The 19,460-nt window shown below is 40.2% G+C and overlaps 4 protein-coding genes across 4 annotated transcripts; 2 read left to right on the top strand and 2 right to left on the bottom strand.

Moving 5' to 3' along the window:
• The first annotated feature begins 1,611 nt into the window (after positions 1-1,611).
• Positions 1,612-7,395, top strand: LOC149837145 (uncharacterized). Its single transcript, XM_090007976.1, has 3 exons — positions 1,612-1,688; positions 6,876-6,956; positions 7,152-7,395. The coding sequence occupies exons 1-3, from the start codon at positions 1,612-1,614 to the stop codon at positions 7,393-7,395; spliced, it is 402 nt and encodes a 133-aa protein (XP_089864102.1).
• A 417-nt stretch (positions 7,396-7,812) lies between these two features.
• Positions 7,813-10,051, bottom strand: MEF18 (mitochondrial editing factor 18). The gene has a single exon (XM_090007975.1). It carries the CDS (start codon positions 10,049-10,051, stop codon positions 7,862-7,864), a length of 2,190 nt encoding a protein of 729 aa, XP_089864101.1. The 3' UTR covers positions 7,813-7,861.
• Positions 10,052-11,781: 1,730 nt separating this feature from the next.
• On the top strand, positions 11,782-15,879 carry LOC149837143 (F-box protein SKIP24-like). Its single transcript, XM_090005849.1, has 3 exons — positions 11,782-13,345; positions 14,294-14,456; positions 14,787-15,879. The coding sequence occupies exons 1-3, from the start codon at positions 13,083-13,085 to the stop codon at positions 14,787-14,789; spliced, it is 429 nt and encodes a 142-aa protein (XP_089861975.1). The 5' UTR covers positions 11,782-13,082; the 3' UTR covers positions 14,790-15,879.
• A 371-nt stretch (positions 15,880-16,250) lies between these two features.
• Positions 16,251-18,500, bottom strand: LOC149837142 (short-chain dehydrogenase/reductase 1-like). The gene is made up of 5 exons (XM_090005847.1): positions 18,419-18,500; positions 18,085-18,328; positions 17,359-17,436; positions 16,798-16,983; positions 16,251-16,721 (listed from the first exon to the last, which is right to left on the bottom strand). The coding sequence occupies exons 1-5, from the start codon at positions 18,439-18,441 to the stop codon at positions 16,344-16,346; spliced, it is 909 nt and encodes a 302-aa protein (XP_089861973.1). The 5' UTR covers positions 18,442-18,500; the 3' UTR covers positions 16,251-16,343.
• Positions 18,501-19,460: the final 960 nt, after the last annotated feature.

Below are 19,460 nucleotides of genomic sequence, written 5' to 3'. Positions count from 1 at the left end.
TTATCGAAACAATGCATTAGCTTAGGTTCAGCGATGCTTTGAATGTATGAGTGGATGACGTGTTGAGTCAGTCCTGCATAACCTTTGTGAAGGTGTCATGTTCGGTATACTACTGGACCGACTGAGCAAAGACCCGTGTTGTATCCGCACGACTAAGCGAAGCTCGAAGAGTTGTCCTTAGATGCGTGGGATACGGATGTGCCAAGTATGAAGACTTGAGCTAGACATCACTTTGAGACCCGGAAGAGGTCATGGCTAAGTCGTGGAGACTTAAGCGGTTATTCAAATCACAGCCCTGAAAAGGCTTGCTCTAAGTTATGAGGACTCGAGCGGATGTTCAACTCATAGCCCTACGAAGGCTCTTGCGATATACGCTAAGTCTTGGAGGCTTGAGCGTCGTTATTGCGCATTGTGACCCTGAGTGGTCATTATCGTACTTGAGTTGAATGGATGTATGACTGCATGCTTACCAGACCATCAGTGGTTCTGACCCCGTTTTATGGGGATTTCAGGTGTTGAACCTGCGTGGCGATATGCGGAGCAAGGCGGCATCGAGTTCCAGGGTTTCTCTAGACAGAGTTGTACTGCTTCCTTTTATTGAACCTACACTTCTTTTCTAAGCAGTAGTGTTGTAATAAACATGAGTTTTCGATAAAATGGAACACCTTGGTGGTCAATGAATTGCTTGGCCACATACCTGCAACGTGCTCGGAGTTTTCTAAAACCGACGACTCATTATCGTCTTATTCCGCTGCTAAAAGCTTTTCTAAGTTCCGCTGCAAAGAAAAAAAAAAGAGAAATTCATGAAAATTTTAACTTAGCTTTGTTTTGGAAATCCGGGGCGTTACAGACGCCTCTGGAGGAGCACAAAGCATCGTCGTTTCCCGGCGTTGAGGCTCGACCCAAAAGCAAAAAAAGGGGTAAAGACGGGGCAGCGGCGAGCGGACGTCGCTCCTCCGGCGACCGGCGTCTCCGGCAGCAAGGAGCAGAACAACGTCAGGAAAAGGTTTTTCCGGCATCACTCAGCCACCTTACGCCGGCAGACATCCCTCAGATGCCGCATGTCGTCGGACGGTGAAAGCAACCCATTTCCCGGCGATAAACCTTCTCCCCTCCAGTGCTTTAGCCTGCGGTGACACCGGATCCGACTGTCCTGGCGGTAAGGCCCTTCCCTTCTCTAGTTTTTTTTTAGCAGTATCCCGACGACAGATGCCATCGACCGAGACACGAGAGAAGAGAAAAATGGCATAGCTGAGTCGCCTAGTCGGTTCTCGAACCGAAACGGTTTGATTCCCGAGATGAACGATTCGACCCAGTTTAATAAAATTGGGTCTCTCTACGGGTCAGGTCCAACTAAATCTGACTCAGATCCAAAAGGATCCGAGTCAGAACCGGTTCCAAAAATGGACCCAGCCCTAAGGAAAAATGTCGGTTCCTGTTTTCCTTCTTTTCTGTTTAACAGAAATACAGAGAGAAGAAAAAAACATGGATCGTAGGGGAACGAGCCAGACTTATAACCTGGCTCTGATACCACAATGTGGAGAATCATAGGAGAAACACATTGTGTATAACACGTTGGTGAAGAGATATCGTCACATACATGTCTCTGTCATGGTGTTTATGCGAGAGACAAACGATCTTCTCAGCCGAATTGCTCCTGTCAATGAGTACAGGCCTTCAAGCAGTGGGTGAGCAGAGACTGATCTCTGTAAGCCTTCAATTTCACACACAGCCATTGCTCATCATGTGGTGTATATGTAGGTATCCAAAGGATACTTCCGAAGGGTCACCATGCATCATACCAAAAGGTATGATGTATGGGAAGAGGCACTTACGAAGGGGCACCTTGTTTCCCAACAGGATCAGGTTCCAGTGACATTGACCGTATAAACTTCTCGGCTTCTTCTAACCTTTCTACTCGACCAAGGTCAACCATGCATGCCTAATGATCGAGCCGTGGTTCAATTTTGTACATGCTAGTCATAGAATTGAATAATTCCCAAGCTTTTTCAACCAAACCCGCATGAGCACAGGCACACAAGACCGCAAGGTAGGCAACATTACCTGGGACAACGCCATCCTCTTTCACCTGCAAAAACATTTGAACCGACTGATCCCTAAATCCATGCATAGCTAGACCTCGAATTGCTGTTGTATATGTGTACAATTTTTTGTCTGAAGCATCATAAAAAGCTTGCATTGCCAGCTCAATTGACCACACTTTGAATACATATCAACTAGAGATGCACTGAGAACTGAATCAAGCTTCACATTGTTTCTTCGGATGTAAGTGTGGATCCACTGCCCCTGATTCAAGGAACCCAATTGCGAACGAGCCGAAAGAACACTCACAAGGAGTGCTTCTTTGGATCTCTGACCTGAAACCATCATTTTACGAAAGAATAGCAATGCATCCTTAGGCCTTCCACAACGAGATAGCCAGCAATCATATAGACACCCGAGAAGCTTTATTTTTCCAAGGCATTTCATCGAAAAGATGTCTGGGAAGGTCCACCTGCCCAGATTTCACATACGCACCAACCATAAAGTTCCAAGACGATATTTCTCTCAGGCATTTGAATAAAGAGGCTTAGTTCATCACCAATTAGCTCATTTTCAATGTACCCATAAATCATGGGAGGGTGGTGTGTGTTCTCCCCGAAACACAAAGTGTGTGTTCCTGTATGTACGGAGGAATATCTTGGGACCCGAGATAATTCATATGCCAATATTGCCCACAATGACTTTATAATAAAATAACATATAAAAAAGGTAGATATGCTTTTAACGAAAATGTCCTTCGGTAAGATAGATATGCTTTGGATGAAAATATCCTCCCGCTCTCCGTAAACAGATTTGCATGTTTCGCCTTTGTTTTTAGCTTGTGTTACAACACATGATCGCCTTCTCGTTCCTGCCTGCCTGATGAGTTGTGGAGCCTGATTCATAGTTTTTTCTCTTACAGAAAAAAGGGGGACCGGGGGTTCCCCCGCGGGTCCCGCTGCACGGACAACAGGCGGGGGGGTCTTTGGGGGGCAATGCCTCCTAGAACAAAATTTTTTGGGGCTTATGTTTGAGACTCAGTTTCTTATGGATCAAACCCAACTTGTTTAGGTTTAAGGTTGTCGCCCTTGCATTGTGTAAATTCTTTCTTTTCTTTCTCTCTTATAACTGTTGAAAAGAGCAATAAGATTTCTCTCTGAGCGGCCGTTGTTTTTTTTATTCTCTCTCTGTTGAGAAAAGCGATTTACAATAAAAATCAGACAAGAGAGTAGCGATTTATAGTAGCAATCAAATCAAAGAGTAACGATTTACAGTAAAACTCAGATCAGAGAGTAGTGATTTAGAGTAAAAATCAAATAAGAGAGTAGCGATTTACAGTAGAAATCAAATCAAAGAGTAGCGATTTATAATAGAAATCAGATAAGAGAGTAGCGGTTTACAGTAAAAATCAAATCAACGAGTACCGATTTACAGTAAAAATCATATTAGAGAGTAACGATTTACAGTAGAAATCTGATTTGTACTGTAAATCGCTATTCTCTGATTTGATTTCTACTATAAATCGCTACTTTCTAATCTGATTTTTACTGTAAATCACTACTCTCTGATTTGATTTCTACTGTAAATTGCTACTCTCTGATCTGATTTTTATTGTAAATCGCTACTCTCTTATTTGATTGCTACTATAAATCGCTACTCTCTTATCTGATTTTTATTGTAAATCGCTACTCTCTTATTTGATTTCTACTGTAAATCGCTACTTTCTTATCTGATTTGTACTGTAAATTGTTATTCTCTGATTTAATTTTTATTGTAAATCGTTACTCTCTAATCTGATTTTTACTATAAATCGCTACTCTCTGATTTGATTTCTATTGTAAATCGCTACTCTCTGATCTGATTTCTATTGTAAATTGTTACTCACTGATTTGATTTTATTGTAAATCGCTACTCTTTGATCTAATTTTTACTATAAATCGCTACTCTCTGATTTGATTTCTACTGTAAATCGCTACTCTCTTATCTGATTTCTACTGTAAATCACTATTTTTTTAGTTGATTTTTACTGTAAATCGCTACTCTCTGATTTGATTTCTACTGTAAATTGCTACTCTCTTATCTAATTTCTATTATAAATCGCTACTCTACTCAGTTTGACGTTGCCATCATTATCTTTACTGTAAATCGTTATTCTCTGTCTACTCAGTTCGACGTTTGCACCCTTGTATCATGATGAATAATAGACACAATGCTATTTTTTTGGTAGTTCAACTATTTCTTGTGAACAAATGACGACAAAGGGTGCTCTAACAATAATAGATGACGACAACGACAAAGGGTATTATGACAGCAATAGACGATGATAAAGGGTACTCCGACGACAGCAGACGGCAACAAAGGGTGCTCCAACGACAGCAGACGACGACAAAGGGTGCATCGTCAATCGGAGCTCCTGTTACAGCAGATGGTGCATCGCCAAAGGGTGATCCAGAATGTTTAGAGCGACATATTGCAATGAGCTCCTGTTAAAGCAGAGGAGTTTACTCCTTAAGGCAAAAACGATGATGATTTTAACCCTTTCTGGTGGGAGGACATTTTTTGTCCTTTACTCGAAATGTCGTTTTATGACACTAATGACAGGAAAGGACACTTAAGTCTTTGCAAACACACCAGACTCCGATGCTAAGTGATGCTGACACACACGTGGAAATGAGCCCCACATGCTTACATATGTGGCGCTCATTCAGACTCGAGAACACGCACCTGTGTGTTCCAGGGGGAGCATATAACCTGCTTCGGTAAATCATGGTGTTTCAAGAGACAATATCTCTCTCAGGCAAATAGTTATTTATAAACTATGCCTAATTAATATCAAGTGGATGATTACAATTTAATTATTCATTAATTTGTGAATTTAAGATAAGGAGAATTTGTTAAAGTATTAAAAAAATTAATATTCTTTTTAAAGTTCGAATCTTGCTTGGATTTGGACCGAATTCAATTAAAGTCGGATCAAACTAGAAGACCCAAAGTCAAAATTTCATAAATTGAAGTTTCTAAAAATAATATAAGACCCCATGTAAAAATTTCATAAATTAGAGTTTCTAAAAGTAATAATAAAAAAAATCAAGACATATAAGTAAAATATTATTTCAAAAAGGTAACTAAAAGTTAGACCTAGTTGAAATGAAAACAATTAAAGTCCAACCAAGGGGGGGCGATTTTGGCTTAGTTCCTACCTTAAAGAGTGTGAGGGATGAAAGCCAATGAAATTTCACATGTATCCCAATGTAGAATTTTTATAATTTTTAGGAAAAACAAAAATGAAAAAGACTAGGCATGATAGCATTTTATAGCTTACAAAATATGTTAAAGTCTTCACGTGACTAAAAGAGGCCAAGGGTCAACCTTGAGAATATTTTTTGAAAGGAGAGTTAGACTCCATCTCTCTGCTCAACCACATATCTCACCTACACATAAGCATTTGCCTATAAATACCTCTCAAAAAGTAGAAAAGAAGCATTCTTGACCTCTCTCTCTTTCTCTATCCTCTAACGTTTTAAAGTTTTTCCATTTTTCTTCACTTAAGTATAGCGTGAAATACTTTAGAGGGAATCCATCCTACACACTTTGTGGTAGTAGAATATGGTTTGAAAGATCAAGTTCTACTATAACAAAAAAGAAAAAAAATGTGATCTCTATCCATTGTATATTGAGTTTTATTTAAAGCTTCTCTCTTTTCAATCCATACAAACATGCAATCTTGTAATGCATGTGGGTATGAACAAGGATTCTCATGGATGAAACCATGAAGATATATATATATATATATATATATATATATATATATATATATATATATATATATATATATATATATATATATATTCTATGTAATTTTCATTATTTTGATATAAATGCATGGTCGATGGAGATATACACCAATACTAATGGTGTTTCATCATTTTGACTCATGATTCATCTTAAAATATGGTTCATTTGTGATTCATGTTGCTTTATCATGTTTAAAATATTGTTTGTGCATAATGTATGATGTGTCAGCTGTGAAAACTTTTGACACGCTTGAGTTATTTTTAAGATATTTGGATAAGTTATTGGCATTTGGGGTCATATAAAAAGAAGTACTAGAGTAAAAAAACAAAGAAAAGTTACCGGAATCAGAGAATAATGAAATGATTACTCTAGTTGAAGAGGATACTCTTTTGAGAAGAGGTTGAAAAATCTCTATTAATTGAGCCATACATACCGGTACATCTTGATTTTGTGATTCCAATCCAACAAATGCAACTTTCTTTTCATCTCTTCTTTTTAAGTTAAGACATTGAGCCTATAATGCCCTGGCTCGTGACAATGACGTGTCACGCACCAGAATAAACTAAGTTTAAGTTAGAAACGCTCAACAAGCTTAAATTACAAAAGCACTTTTTAGTGGTGGCATTTTTGAAATTGATGATTTAATGTTGCACTTAGTGGTGGTAATTTTGAAATTGATGATTTGATGTTGTCATTTAGTAGCTTTAGTTGGTAAAGTTAAAGTGACTTTTTGGACCATGAAAAGTAACAACGAATTTCAAAGGTGCCACCACCTTAAGAGTGCTTTGGTAACTTAATTTAATCCAGTTGAGCACTACGAACATCGAACTAAAAAGGTTTGCACTTTCACACACACATGAGAGAGAGAGAGAGAGAGAGAGAGAGAGAGAGAGAGAGAGAGTTTTATACCCTTTCGGGTGGAGCAGGTTTGAAGTTACAATTTATAACTTGAAAATATCTAGTTTCAAATTTGGCTACCACTACATGGTGTATATGCTATTCATCGAATGTATCTTGACATTGTGTATGTATTTCAGGGACACTTCAGAGTATCTTCCATTAATGAGAACGAACCATATAGATCACTCCCTCAAGTACCTCACTCGAGCTTTCCTAGGGTAAGTTTCTTTTCTAGTTTTAATGATTTAGTGGTTACAGGCTTCAGGATATGTTGCATAAATAGTTTACTGATTTCTGCCTTTTCCTAGAAGCAAAATGTTGGTGACATAAATGGCTGATTGGATTTCCTTGCCTCCACTAAATGCTGTTAATGTTCATCAGCTCGTTGATACTTATGTTGCATCCCTTTGCAGATATAATATAGAAGAGGACGTTCATCAGCCGTTCGAGGATGCAATTGCTGCATTGAGGCTGTACAAGAAGATGCGTTCGCTAAACCACCAGCCTGAGGATCCTATAGGTTGTACCGGAGCCCACACACCTGATATGTTTGCCGGAAGGTCATTGAAAGAGTTGGAGAGTATGACTCCAGAAGAGCTGATAACATTTTCTAGATCAAAATACAAGTGTTGGTGTTTGGATGTAAGACGTGAATAGGAATCTTCTGTTCTGGTCACATTCTTATATCAACCTTAATGGAAATCTTAATGGCTGGGTCTCATTTTTTTGTGTGTGAGTTTTTTTCTTTGATCCTTATTGGTCCCAGCTACATACTGAATAATTCCATAATTTGTAGGTGATGGGTGGTACCTGTCACAAATTTGCCCACTAAACATCTAATATAAAATGGTAAACTAAAATTTGCCATAAAAAAGGCTATCCCATGTAGCACCTTCCTAAATATACGTGTAAATTCTGGATCTCGCTTTTATTGTTTTCATCTCATACTTTTTTTAAAGATTATGCACCTTGTTCAACAGAGAGAATATCAAGAGATGATAATATTCAATCAGTGAAAGGACAAAATTTTGTATTTAGCAAAAGAATGCTAGGACTGTGTTGAAGTGTCAACAAACTCTTAGAAGCTGCACACCAAATTTGTGCCTCATATCACAGCCTGCTTCTACACCATTGCAATATCAACACCACTGTATCCAGCCAATTTCTTGACCCCCCTCCTTCTCATAGCTCTTCTTATTTGGAGCACGTCATCCCACCTGCCTGCTCCAGCATAAATATTAGATAGGAGGACTCTTCCCCCACCATGACCAGGCTCCAAGCCAACCAAACACTTGGTTACCCGTTCACCCATCTCCACATTCCCATGAAGTCTACATGCAGCCAACAAGGTCCCCCAAATCACAACATCAGCTTTCATTGGCATGCTATTTATCAACCTCTCTGCATCTTTCAGCCGCCCTGCTCGGCCTAAAAGATCAACCATGCAGCCATAATGCTTGATGTTTGGTTCAATGTTATACTGCTTCATCATGCAATTGAAGTGCCATTCACCCAATTCCATCAAACCAGAATGGCAGCATGCACACAGGACACCAATAAAAGTTATGGAATTGGGCTTGATGCTAGTCTTCTGCAAGTCAGAAAAGATACACAGTGATTCCTCAGCATAGCCATGCATCGCCAACCCGTTGATTATGGCATTCCATGGAGATATTGACATACACTTGTCACGTATATAACAAAACAGATCCAAGGCACTGTTAATGCTACCACACTTTGCATACATATCAATAAGCCCTGCACTCAAGTTATCATTCAAAGAGATGGAGGTTTTGTATATATAGTCGTGGATCCATATCCCTTGTTGGAGGGCACCAGAACTGGCGATCGCTGAAAGGACACTCACAAGTGTGATTTCATTAGGCTGAATACCAGTGTTTTGCATCTCACAGAAGAGTTGTAATGCCATTTCAAATTGGCCATTTTGGACATAGCCAGAAATCATGGAGCTCCAAGAGACGACGTCTTTGTTCAGCATCACATCAAACAGCTGACGAGCTTCATCAATCATGTTGTTTTTTACATAGCCAGCAATAAGTGCATTTGATGAAGAGATGTTTCTATTCGTGCCACTAATGAATTGCAGGTGAGCAAGGTCTATCTGGCAACAAGCTGCATACATGTGAATTATGGTAGTATGAATAAAGTCATGCAAATTAAGGCCTGCCTTTATGATCCGACCATGAAGTTGTTGGCCCTCGAACAGAAGAAGTGAGTCCCCACAGGCAGAAAGCAAATTGGTGATGGTAACTTCGTTTGGCCTCACGTTGTCATGTTGCATTCTGCAATAGAACACCAAGGCTTTCTCAAATTGACCCGTATCTAAGCACCCATCGATCATTGCACTCCATGAGATAACATCTCTTTCCGGCATATTCATGAAAAAACTCTCTGCATCTTCTATGTACCCTGATTTCACATAGCCATTCAGCATAACATTCAAAGTGACAATATTCCGACGAGGAATCACGTCAAACAATCGGCGAGCATCATCCAGGCTCGAAAATTTTATGTACATGTTAATCAAATTCGTAGAAACCAACACCTGAAACTCCAAACCCATCTTTACAACGGCAGCATGTATCGCCTGGCCGCTAAGAATGGCTCCAATTCTCGAGCAAGCAGAGAGCACGCTTGCTAGAGTGACTTCATTCGGCATCATCTGGTCAACCCACATTCTCCTAAACATAGAGATGGCACCAAACGGGTCGCCGTTCTGATCAAGACCCATAATTACGGTGGTCCACGAAACGCAATCTCGTTCAGGCATTTCATCAAACAGGCGGCATGCTTCCTCCACTCTACCCAATTTCACATACCCACAGATCATCGTATTCCATGACGCCAAATCCAACGGAAATCCCATCTCGAAAATCCGTCGAGAGATTTCGATCCTCCCACATTTCGCATACAGGTTAATCAAGCCATTCCTAACATAGATGTTCAACTCGAAACCGGCCTTCGCTGCCAACGAATGGATCTGTTGGCCTTCGCCGATTGCCGAAAGCAACGAACAAGACTTAATTGCATAAACCAATTGAAGCTCGTTTACGGGAAGTCCACCGTTCCGGGCTTCAAAGAAGAGAGAGAGTGTTTTCCCCGGCTGGTTGCTGCTCAAGAAATCTCTGAGATCGGCATCGACGGAAACCGATTGCTGGCAGGTTTCGGCGAATTGGGTGGAGTCTGATCCAGTCTTTTGTAGAAGAATTTGGTGGGGAACAGAAGAAATCCATCGGACGGAGAGAGCGCCAAATGAGTTGAGAAGGTGGGGTGTGAACTTCACATGTTTCATGAGAGGGAAGAAGATTGTTTGAAAAATTGAAATCTTCTGGTGACCCAAAATCGTATGTTTGGTTCAACGTTTTGTTGTGAAACTAACAGAGAAAAGAGCCAGGCTAGATTCAACAGACCCGCTCACCCAACCTTTTTTTTTTTTATTTAGGAGGTCTGAAACTATATTAAAGGTGTGTCAAGAAGTTGCAGCCATACATACGAGGAGTTGTGCAGATCGAACCATCAAACTGATAATTTTGATTTTAGCACTTACTAATTTTAAAGAAACAAAGTAGGGGGCTCTACTCGATACTCGTAGATTAAAGCTCATATGCACACGCATATTTCGAGGATGTGGAATTGATATGCTTATGAGTATGCACACATTCAGTTCGTTACGACTCAAAAAAAAAAGAACAATTTATGTGGTTTGTTTCAAAAAGCTAAATTGGTTTTCGAAAGAACTTACGTGTGTTTATCATTTCAAATCAGTGGTGACCTTGAATAAATTAAAATTGTGGTTTTATTTAAACTCAACCCATAAAAAGGAAAAAAATAAAAAAATTATAGTTTTTTGCTTCGAAGAATCAATAAAAAAAATATGAAACATGGGTTAGTCGTTTTACCTGAATGTGTATACCCAACTATGTGTGAAAGATCTTATATATATTTGATAAATTGATCATATCTCTCACTAGAAGGAGTTTTTACGAACGATTTAAAATATTGAAAAGCTGACAAAATTTTACATATTTTGTGAAAATTTAAACTCTGTGTTCAGACTATGCATAAAACAGTGATAATCGGAACAACAAAGCATATACGATCTTAAATCAATTGTATCTCCCTCAGCCAGATGTGTTTTTATGAATAATTTGTGGCATTGAAAAGCTGACAATTTTTTTTACATTTTATAGAAGCTTGAGCCTTATTCTCAAAGCGTACACAGAACTATGACAGTCAGAATAACAGAGCAGATATGAGCTTAAGCAAGTCCCAAACCGACTATTGACTGGTTTAAGCAATCCATGAAACAAATGTATGATATGATCCTATGTTTTTAAATGCTAAATGAACATGTATATTCAAACTATAATGTTGTGTTTATGCAAGTGCTAAGTGCCTAAAAAGGTATGGCATGAAAAAGCTCATTTTAGCTTGTTTATGAATGAATACATATGTTATGAAAGTGCACATGTTATGCATTATTTGTTTATATGATTGTGTATGGATGCATATAATTAATATTGATCAATGCCTAAGTTATAAATTGTAAGTGTGACATGATAGCGGCAATGATGCCGACGATGTCTGCGGAAGAGGTCCCCCTAAGCTTTCTAGTGACCGCAGCCGAATGGCCGACCAGAGCATAGAGGGCAAATGCCCTTTTTGTGTCTAGTTATAGGGGATGTCGCCGGTGATGTTGTTGGTGAGGTGGCGACCCCCGACGACATCAACTCTTGCTCCCCGATGAGGGCACCTCCAGCAGCCCGGCGATAGCGGCATCAGGTTGGATGGCCACTAATAAGGGCACATGCCCATTCGGCCTCCCTGTTGAAGGGTATGTCACCGGCGAGGCTAACGGTGACTCGGTGAAAGTCACCACCGACGAGGGCATAACGCAGCCAGCGGTGTTGGCGAGACCGTCGCCTTTCTATGGCCCTCCCTCCCCCTGCAACTCACCGGCGAGGTTGCATCGGCAGAAACTCTCTGTTATTTTTTCTTTTTTTATCGCCGACCCAAGCAGTTGGGGCAGAAGCGCGTCTTTCGGTTTTTGAGAAATCAAATCGGTTTCTCAAAAACTGAAAAACACTCTGGACGCCAGGCAGCCACCGTGGCAGTGAACCCGCCTGCGAATGCAACGGCGAAGGCCGATGGTGACGGCGGCAGCGTTCATCTCCTGGCTTTCCCTTCCGTCCCTGCGAAAACCGATTATGCGAAGGAGTACACGGATCCTCCTCTGTTTTTTAAAATTTAGCAGAGGTCTAGAACGTTGCCAGTCACCTGGTAGCAGAATGGGTATACACTCATGCCGGCCCCGATTATGTTACCCATCGTCTACGTTACCGGTGACTGCTATTGTCAGTAGCACGGGAAAAGTCCTGAGCCTACTCACCATCGAAAAACTGATACGCCAAACGCTCTCGACGCACCTCCATATGCAATGAAATGTGTGATACATGGGTCCATAACCCAAAATTGGCCTATTCCCAAAATCAAAACCGGGATGCAAATACACCCAGCAGCAGATGCCGTGCTGGTGCTCGGCGTTCTTCTCAGCCCATCGACGCCCACAATGAGCTCATGCCTTAGGTAGATGGTGAGCAGGACCCTGAACCCTGTATTTAAAAAAAGAGAATGCACCTTATGGTTGTTCTCATCATGCAATCAAGCCCCTTCTTATTAGTGGGAGGCTAAAATGGGTGGTTAACTGGTTACCACTATACAACTGCCCTGAAACTCGATGTACCCATGTCAAACCTGTTCGCATCAGATTGGTATGATCCATGTTCCAACAGAAATCCCTGTGGTCGGTCCTCCTCAAAATTCTCCTCGCCGCCCAACCCGCCTTCCCCATCCAAGGACGCCTTCAGGCTCAAGTTAAGTTCTTTACTTCTCATGCTTTTTCCTTCCAGATTTCTGCAAGGACATTGCAACACGCAGGTGCATATGTTTTTTTGTTTCCCTTTCTGAATAGGGATTTTGGTTAACTTTACTTTTGCTATAGTTTCACGCGGAACTTTTGTGATATTTGCGACTTGAGATATCACGAGACAATTTTGCTAGAAAATCAAGTTTTTTTCGGCAGTATTGGGAGAAAGTTGGGAAATATAGTAAAATTTGCTCTTCTTGCCAAGAATTGTTGCAACTAGCTACCACAAACACTCCACCCCCCCTGAATTTCTTGCTAGATTATTGCAGGAGATTCGGCGACTTTATTTTTTGCTATATAGTTTGATGTGAAGTTCGAGACGTTGGCACTTGAATTAAAGATATCTGTTTCCTGAACCTAATTGCATTGAAATGGTATCATCAGCTTAAAATAATGGATGTTTGTTGTTGAAAATTTTAAGTCTTTTTTGGTGTTTTTTGCCCGCGGTATCTTGTTTGTTATCTTACATAGTGAATTTGGAATCAGGTATGAAAGACATAAAGCTCAGAAGCTTGCTGCGCATAGAAGAGCAGTCCTCAATGTTGAGAGCCGCATTGATTCTGGTTTGAGGGAGATGAAGGATGTGAACAATCAACTGATGGCAGAGACGGAGAAGTTGGAGATGGCACTCAAAGAATTGAAGAATTTGAAGAGGGCAAGGTACTTATTCAAGGTTTCCACTTGCCTTCATATTGTATTACCTTTACATGTCAAGTCGGGATCGTGAAATGAAAATTGCAGAATTCTCTATAACACTTTTTCTGCTCACTGCCATAGCTCAGTGGAAATGGAATTTTTGATTTCTGTATGGCCTTAAAATGTCAGAGGTGGTTGGGACGGGGAGCTAGCTAGAGGGTTCAGATTCCAAGAATCAAAATGTTTCGAGTTAGGCTCTACATCGCCAAATGAGTTCACTATTTGAAGCTTGTTTTGCCTATTCAAGTGGCTGCAAGACAATGTGAACTTAACTTTTAGGTTTTATTTTGGATATCTGGGGCCTCTTATTACTACTTATTTCTGAATCCACATGTGACATTTGGAAAATGAATTTGGTAGGTAAGGAATACGGTCTGTGGATGCTGCTGCATTAAATTATACAAGTAAATCTTCTGGTTTTTCAATTCCTACATTGTGCATCCAGAATCCAGATATTTTTCACATGAGTTACCATAATGGTATTCCAAATCCTCCGAATATGGAAATATAGGTGAACTGATATATCCCTCATTTACTTTTTTCAGTTGGCCAGCAGAGTTCTTTCTATTGTCAACTTATTATAATGATTTTTCATGCATGGTTTATATGTTCCAAACTGTGCTAGTCTGTGGCCGTCATGATCCTAATTATGAGTGGCCCCATCTTTTTCGAAACTTATAGTTGTAATTTTTAATATGGATGAACTAGGAGAGCTTTTTCTGGTAACATCCATGGAAAATATAGAATTTTGGGTGTTTCCTTGCCAGAATATGTATTTCATCCCATCCTACTGTGTGTGTGTGGGGCGCATGTGTTTGGGTGAAAAGGAAGTTTTTTTTTCCAGCTTGTATGATGAAAAATGCTCCCCAGTTTTTTAAATATTAACAAAATTATAGCTGTTCCTCTTTTTAGGCAAGCTTCAGTGGCCTTGAACGTGTGGCAAACAGAAATTGTACGTTCTAGGCAGAAGCAGATAATCGAGCAGAACCCTGTACCTTTGGACTCTCGTATCCATGCTCTGGAGATGGAGATAAAAGTATGCAAGCAACAGATAGGAAGGTTTTCTAGGCGTCTTGTAAGTGTTTCCTTTTCCACAAAATGCAGATGCAATATTAAAACAAGTTAGTCTCTTCATGGATGGTGGTGTTCTGTTGACAGAAAGATTTAAAGCAAAAACTAGATGCTTCGAAGGAATATTTGGCATCCCTTAAATATCATCCATTGCGCAGTATTCAATCTGTAAATGATATTGGTGTTGGCAAAGTTAAACAGAAAAAGGTGAAGCTGCAGAAACAATGCAGTGATGGCAAAGTGTTATTATATATGATCACCAATTATAGTTGAACAGAAAAAGGTGAAGCTGCAGAAAGAATGCAAGGATTGACCCTGATCTTATTTGCTGCAGTGAGACGAGTACAGTGGTGTTTCATTCATGCTGCAACTACCTGACCATGCTGAACGTGCAACTGTTGAGAACATCAGTCGTGGGCCACATTTCAACATTTGCTTTGTAGTATAGGCAGCGAGTTGATGATTCAAGTTTTCAGCTACTACCTGAGAATGCTGAACTTACAAATGCAATGCTGTTTTGTTTGCTGCTGCTTGATACATCTTGAAGCAAAGTTCATGCCCTCTTAACATCTGGGAAAGCAGGTGCATAGTATCTGTTGTATCTGCTGAGGCTTAAGCTGGCCCTGATCATCAAAAGAGGAAAATATCAAGCAGGTGCACCTTGAAAGCATCTCTCAAGGGCAATATCTGTTGCTTGTTTCTATATTGGTATGGTAGCTTGTATCAGCTAAGCCCTTAGGCTGGCCTTGGTCATAAAAGGAAGAAACAAACGAGCAGGTGCACCTTGAGAACATCAATCAAGGGCAACATTCGTTGCTTGTCTGTATGTTTAGTGATGATTGTTTTGTTATTCAACTCAGAATAGAGATAGTATCCTTAATTCTCTCAAGCTACGCTAAATTCTGCATCTTTTTATGATGCTAAATTTCATGACTCTGGTTTCTTCTGCGTGCCTAACAGTTTGATCTGGTCCTGTTCAGTTGTTTTACCATTTACAAATGTTTGATCATGTTGTGTTGATTCCTTCCAATTCTTAGCAGTTATTTCTATTGAAGCTGGATAGCAATTTCAGTATTAATTTTCAGCTTTGGCAAAGTGAATATTCTCCTGGGGCTTCTGCAGGTGCAGGCATGACATCTGATATCATGTGCTCTTTGTTGCCGTAATGAATTATTTGATACGCGTCTCAGCAGAGAATGATCACGTTTCTTCTATTTTTTTTTGCTGAGAAGAGATCACGTTTCATGTGTTGGCTGTTATTCTAAAAGAGATATGAGAGGGATTGGGGATGAGCATTCAATGGGAAACGGCACTTTTCATCTGAGACTTGTTCAGATTTCATTGTGATAGTGAGGGAATTGATTGGCCCCAATTCAAAATACATGTATGCGCAAACCATGATTCCTAAAAGTAAGAGCATCCAACAAATACCTGCATGAAAGAAAACGAAAAAAAAACGTATTTGCTCAGATAAACGACCATTGTAACACTTGTCTTTCGTATTCATTTTACCTCTTGGAATTGAAGACGTCTCCTCTTTTCTCAATGTAATGTATCCCGGGGGCATTGTCATGATGTTTGCTTGACAGATGTAGAGACTAGCCATGGGTGTTCGAGTTTTATTCCCGTGGTCCTGCTTTTCAGAATGCTCATTCTTGATCTAGATATTTTATCTACATTGGTTAATAGTTTTATAGCTTCCTGCAGTATTTGAATGCTCTCTCTCTCTCTCTCTCTCTCTCTCTCTCTCTCTCTCTCTCTCTCTCTCGCATTGGTGTGTACTCATGCGGAAGGCTGATTAAAATGAGCAAACTCTTGAAGTAAAATACCAGTCGATAGATAAGAAATTTGGGGTCATAGTAGAATGATGCATACTGCTGAGGTTTTTTTATCAGAATGTAGACATCTCCATCTGATCAAAATAATGTCCAGAAGGGCCACCTGGGGGCAGCAGCGCTAACATGACCGGGCCCTTTGCACCTTCCTCCACGGTCAGTATCCCTGTGTTCCAATTGAGATCTGTGTTCACAAAGCCAGGATGCACACAGTTTATGCACATTGTTGGGAACTTCCTTGCTAGAATTCTAGTGTAGGCATTCAGTGCAACTTTTGAAATGCCATACGCAGGCAGCATAAGTGGCCAGCCATTGGCTTCAAGCATGTCATCCTTCACATCTTTTAGAAATTTCTGCAGCAGTTTGTCTAATTTCTCGTCAGTCAGACCATCCAGATTTCCAAACTCCTCCCTGATCTGTTCATTTGGAATCCTCTGAATGCCATGAGGTTAAAGTCTTAGCGAAGTTCATGCATGCACCACCATAGTTCTGAAATATAAAGACTGTTACCTTCAGTTCCCCTCTAAGGGATGTTACATTTACAATTCTTGCTCCTGAAGCGGACTTTAGTAGAAGTGGAATGAGTGCTTCTGTCACCCTTCTGCAACCATAATAATTTGTTTCAAAGCATTCCTCGGCTTTCTCATAAGTCTGACGCATTACCCCCTGCACCAACTTGGTTGCCTTGCCGGAAAGCTGCACCCATTCATATATATGTTTAGGACTGCATGCTTTCGAAGTTCAACTATGATTGTGCTTAATATTTAAGTTCTGTTTGGGAGTCTTGCATTGAGGTGCAAACATTATGTCAATACACAATCTGGTGTCGATGATGGAGTTGTCAAAAACATCCTCCATCCTCTTGTGAATGGTGTTTAAACGTGGTGGTGGGGCTGCCAACTCCATTCTCAAAATGCAGTGATTTGACAACACACTGCTCTCTAAGTTAAACCCAACATCAAGGCTCCCAAACAGTCTTAATTTCAAATCCAGCAAAAGTGAACTCAGCCTTAAGTTCTGACTAGAAAGCTCTAGATTTGGAAAGGTTCCAACCCAAGGACAAGGACTTACCCAAGACTCGGGAGCAATTTGCAGTGCCTTCAAACCTTCAACGTCTGTTATAATTCCCGAAGCCCCTGCATTATTTACCTGATAAAAATACGAGTAGTTCAGTCCTTGCTAACATGCTCGATGTTCATCTGAGTCAAAGTTTTAAAATCAATCTTGGTAGAATGCAAGTGCCCAGTGATTGATGGGTGCCATAGGGACCACAAGATTTGGGCCGCACCATTCAAACATTGACTTGTAGAATGTATGATATCATATGAATGAGGTTAAAAAAGCATTCAGCACATCATAGATCCAAACTGTAGAAAGTGAACTGGAAAAGGGATCAAGTTCTAACCTAAGTTTCAATGATGATCTAATCATCTTGAAAGACGGAGAAAAATGAAAAGAATATGATCTCATATTTCACATTATACCCAGAAAAAGGCCTGATGCTTGGTTCCATGAAAATTAGCTTTCATATTCTAGTAAGAAATCATGGTGTTAGGAATTGGGAAGGGATGAAATAGTTTGATGGTTAGATTACATTATCATAACCAAGGGGTCTTGGGTTTGATTCCACAGCTTTCCTATCAGTATTATTTTTAACAAAAAACAAAAAAGAAAATCACGGTATTAGGAAGATGCTGGAATATATTAGCATCATAGATGGAGTCCGATTAATTTCTTACTCTTCTAGCGGGCGTTGAACCTACTCGTAGTTGCTGTAAACCTTGCTGTTTAACTTACCAGGATATCAAGCCTGCCGAACTGGGTTCGGATGAAATCAGCTAATGAGGCAACACTTACGGGATCCATCACATTCAGTTGATGAAAAACCACATTAGAGAGGCCACAACTTTGGAGACCTGCAACAGCTTCAAGCCCTCTCTTCGCGTCTCTTGCAGTTAGAATAACTGTGATGCCTTGGGAAGCCAGTCGGCGAACGATCTCCAATCCGATGCCTCTGTTGGCCCCTGTAACTAATGAATACCTTGAAACAAAGAACCATGATGGTGATGACGATCCAGTTTTGTTTTCCTAGAAAGGGAAGAACTCATAATCATAAGATCACAGCACAAACCTTTCTGCTGCCGTCGCGGCCATGGGGGTGTTGGCTCCCACTTTTTCTACTGTAGCTTGTGGGGGAAGAAGTTCACCCCAGTTAGGATGGATATATATATATATATATATATATATATATATATATATATATATATATATATATATATATATATATATATATATATATATATATATATATATATATGCGAGATTCAAGCGTGTGTTAAAGCCATTTCACTTGGACAAAAGTAAAAGCAGATGAGCTCTGGTTTATGCTTAAGTTGGGAATCTTGGTTGGTGACAGTGCGCGAGTCTTATCACAAGCATACAAAAAACTGTTCAATTTGTTGAAAATTTGGTTACGCCGCCAGACTTTTTGGCCATCATAACAAGTTCAACTTTTCATTTGGTTAACCATAGTGGTGGCGTGTTAATGAGATATCGGGTCCGGGTCCAGGTCCAATTAGGCAAATGGATCTCACAGTTCACCATGTGGCCAATACAAATGGACTAAAGAAGACTCATGGCTAATGTTGCTGGGAGAAGACACCAACAACAACAACAACAACTACGCCTTCATCCCAAAACAATTGGGGTCAGCGATATGAACCAAAAAAGAAATTCATTTTGGGTCTTCCACATGAATCCTTTTCCTCCAATCATTTCTATCCAACGCCATGTCCTCGGTGAGGTTCAAAGCATTCATATCCTTTCCTATCATCTCCATCCAAGTCTTCCTAGGCCTACCCCAACCTCTTTTAACTAATATATTTTCCCATTTCTCCAACCTTCTAACTGGAGCATCATTAGGCCTTCGCCGAATATGTCCAAACCACCGTAAACGATTCTCTCGCATCTTATTTTCAATGGGTGCAACACCTACCTTCTTACGTATCTCTTCGTTCCGAATCTTATCTTTTATTGTATTTCCACACATCCATCTAAGCATCCGCATCTCAGCTACACTCATTTTTTTAATATGATGTCTCTTGGCAGCCCAACATTCCGTACCATATAGTAAAGCGGGTCTAATAGTCGTCCTATAAAACTTTCCCTTCAAC

This window comes from Nuphar pumila, chromosome 5 (genome assembly GCF_984573655.1).
Source record: "Nuphar pumila chromosome 5, dmNupPumi1.hap1.1, whole genome shotgun sequence".
NCBI classification, from domain to species: domain Eukaryota; kingdom Viridiplantae; phylum Streptophyta; class Magnoliopsida; order Nymphaeales; family Nymphaeaceae; genus Nuphar; species Nuphar pumila.
This window is presented reverse-complemented; position numbering and strand designations above follow the sequence as displayed.

Excerpts from the sequence above, each read along its gene's own strand:
- MEF18 (XM_090007975.1), bottom strand. The coding sequence starts at position 10,051 with ATGAAACATGTGAAGTTCACACCCCACCTTCTCAACTCATTTGGCGCT.
- LOC149837145 (XM_090007976.1), top strand. The coding sequence starts at position 1,612 with ATGGTGTTTATGCGAGAGACAAACGATCTTCTCAGCCGAATTGCTCCT. Across the intron at positions 1,689-6,875 it reads TACAGGCCTTCAAGCAGTGG|GGACACTTCAGAGTATCTTC; the intron begins GTGAGCAGAGAC and ends TATGTATTTCAG. Across the intron at positions 6,957-7,151 it reads CTCACTCGAGCTTTCCTAGG|ATATAATATAGAAGAGGACG; the intron begins GTAAGTTTCTTT and ends ATCCCTTTGCAG.
- LOC149837143 (XM_090005849.1), top strand. The coding sequence starts at position 13,083 with ATGTTTGTTGTTGAAAATTTTAAGTCTTTTTTGGTGTTTTTTGCCCGC. Across the intron at positions 13,346-14,293 it reads AAGAATTTGAAGAGGGCAAG|GCAAGCTTCAGTGGCCTTGA; the intron begins GTACTTATTCAA and ends TCCTCTTTTTAG.
- LOC149837142 (XM_090005847.1), bottom strand. The coding sequence starts at position 18,441 with ATGGCCGCGACGGCAGCAGAAAG. Across the intron at positions 17,437-18,084 it reads TCGGCAGGCTTGATATCCTG|GTAAATAATGCAGGGGCTTC; the intron begins GTAAGTTAAACA and ends TATTTTTATCAG. Across the intron at positions 16,722-16,797 it reads CCCTTAGAGGGGAACTGAAG|AGGATTCCAAATGAACAGAT; the intron begins GTAACAGTCTTT and ends CATGGCATTCAG.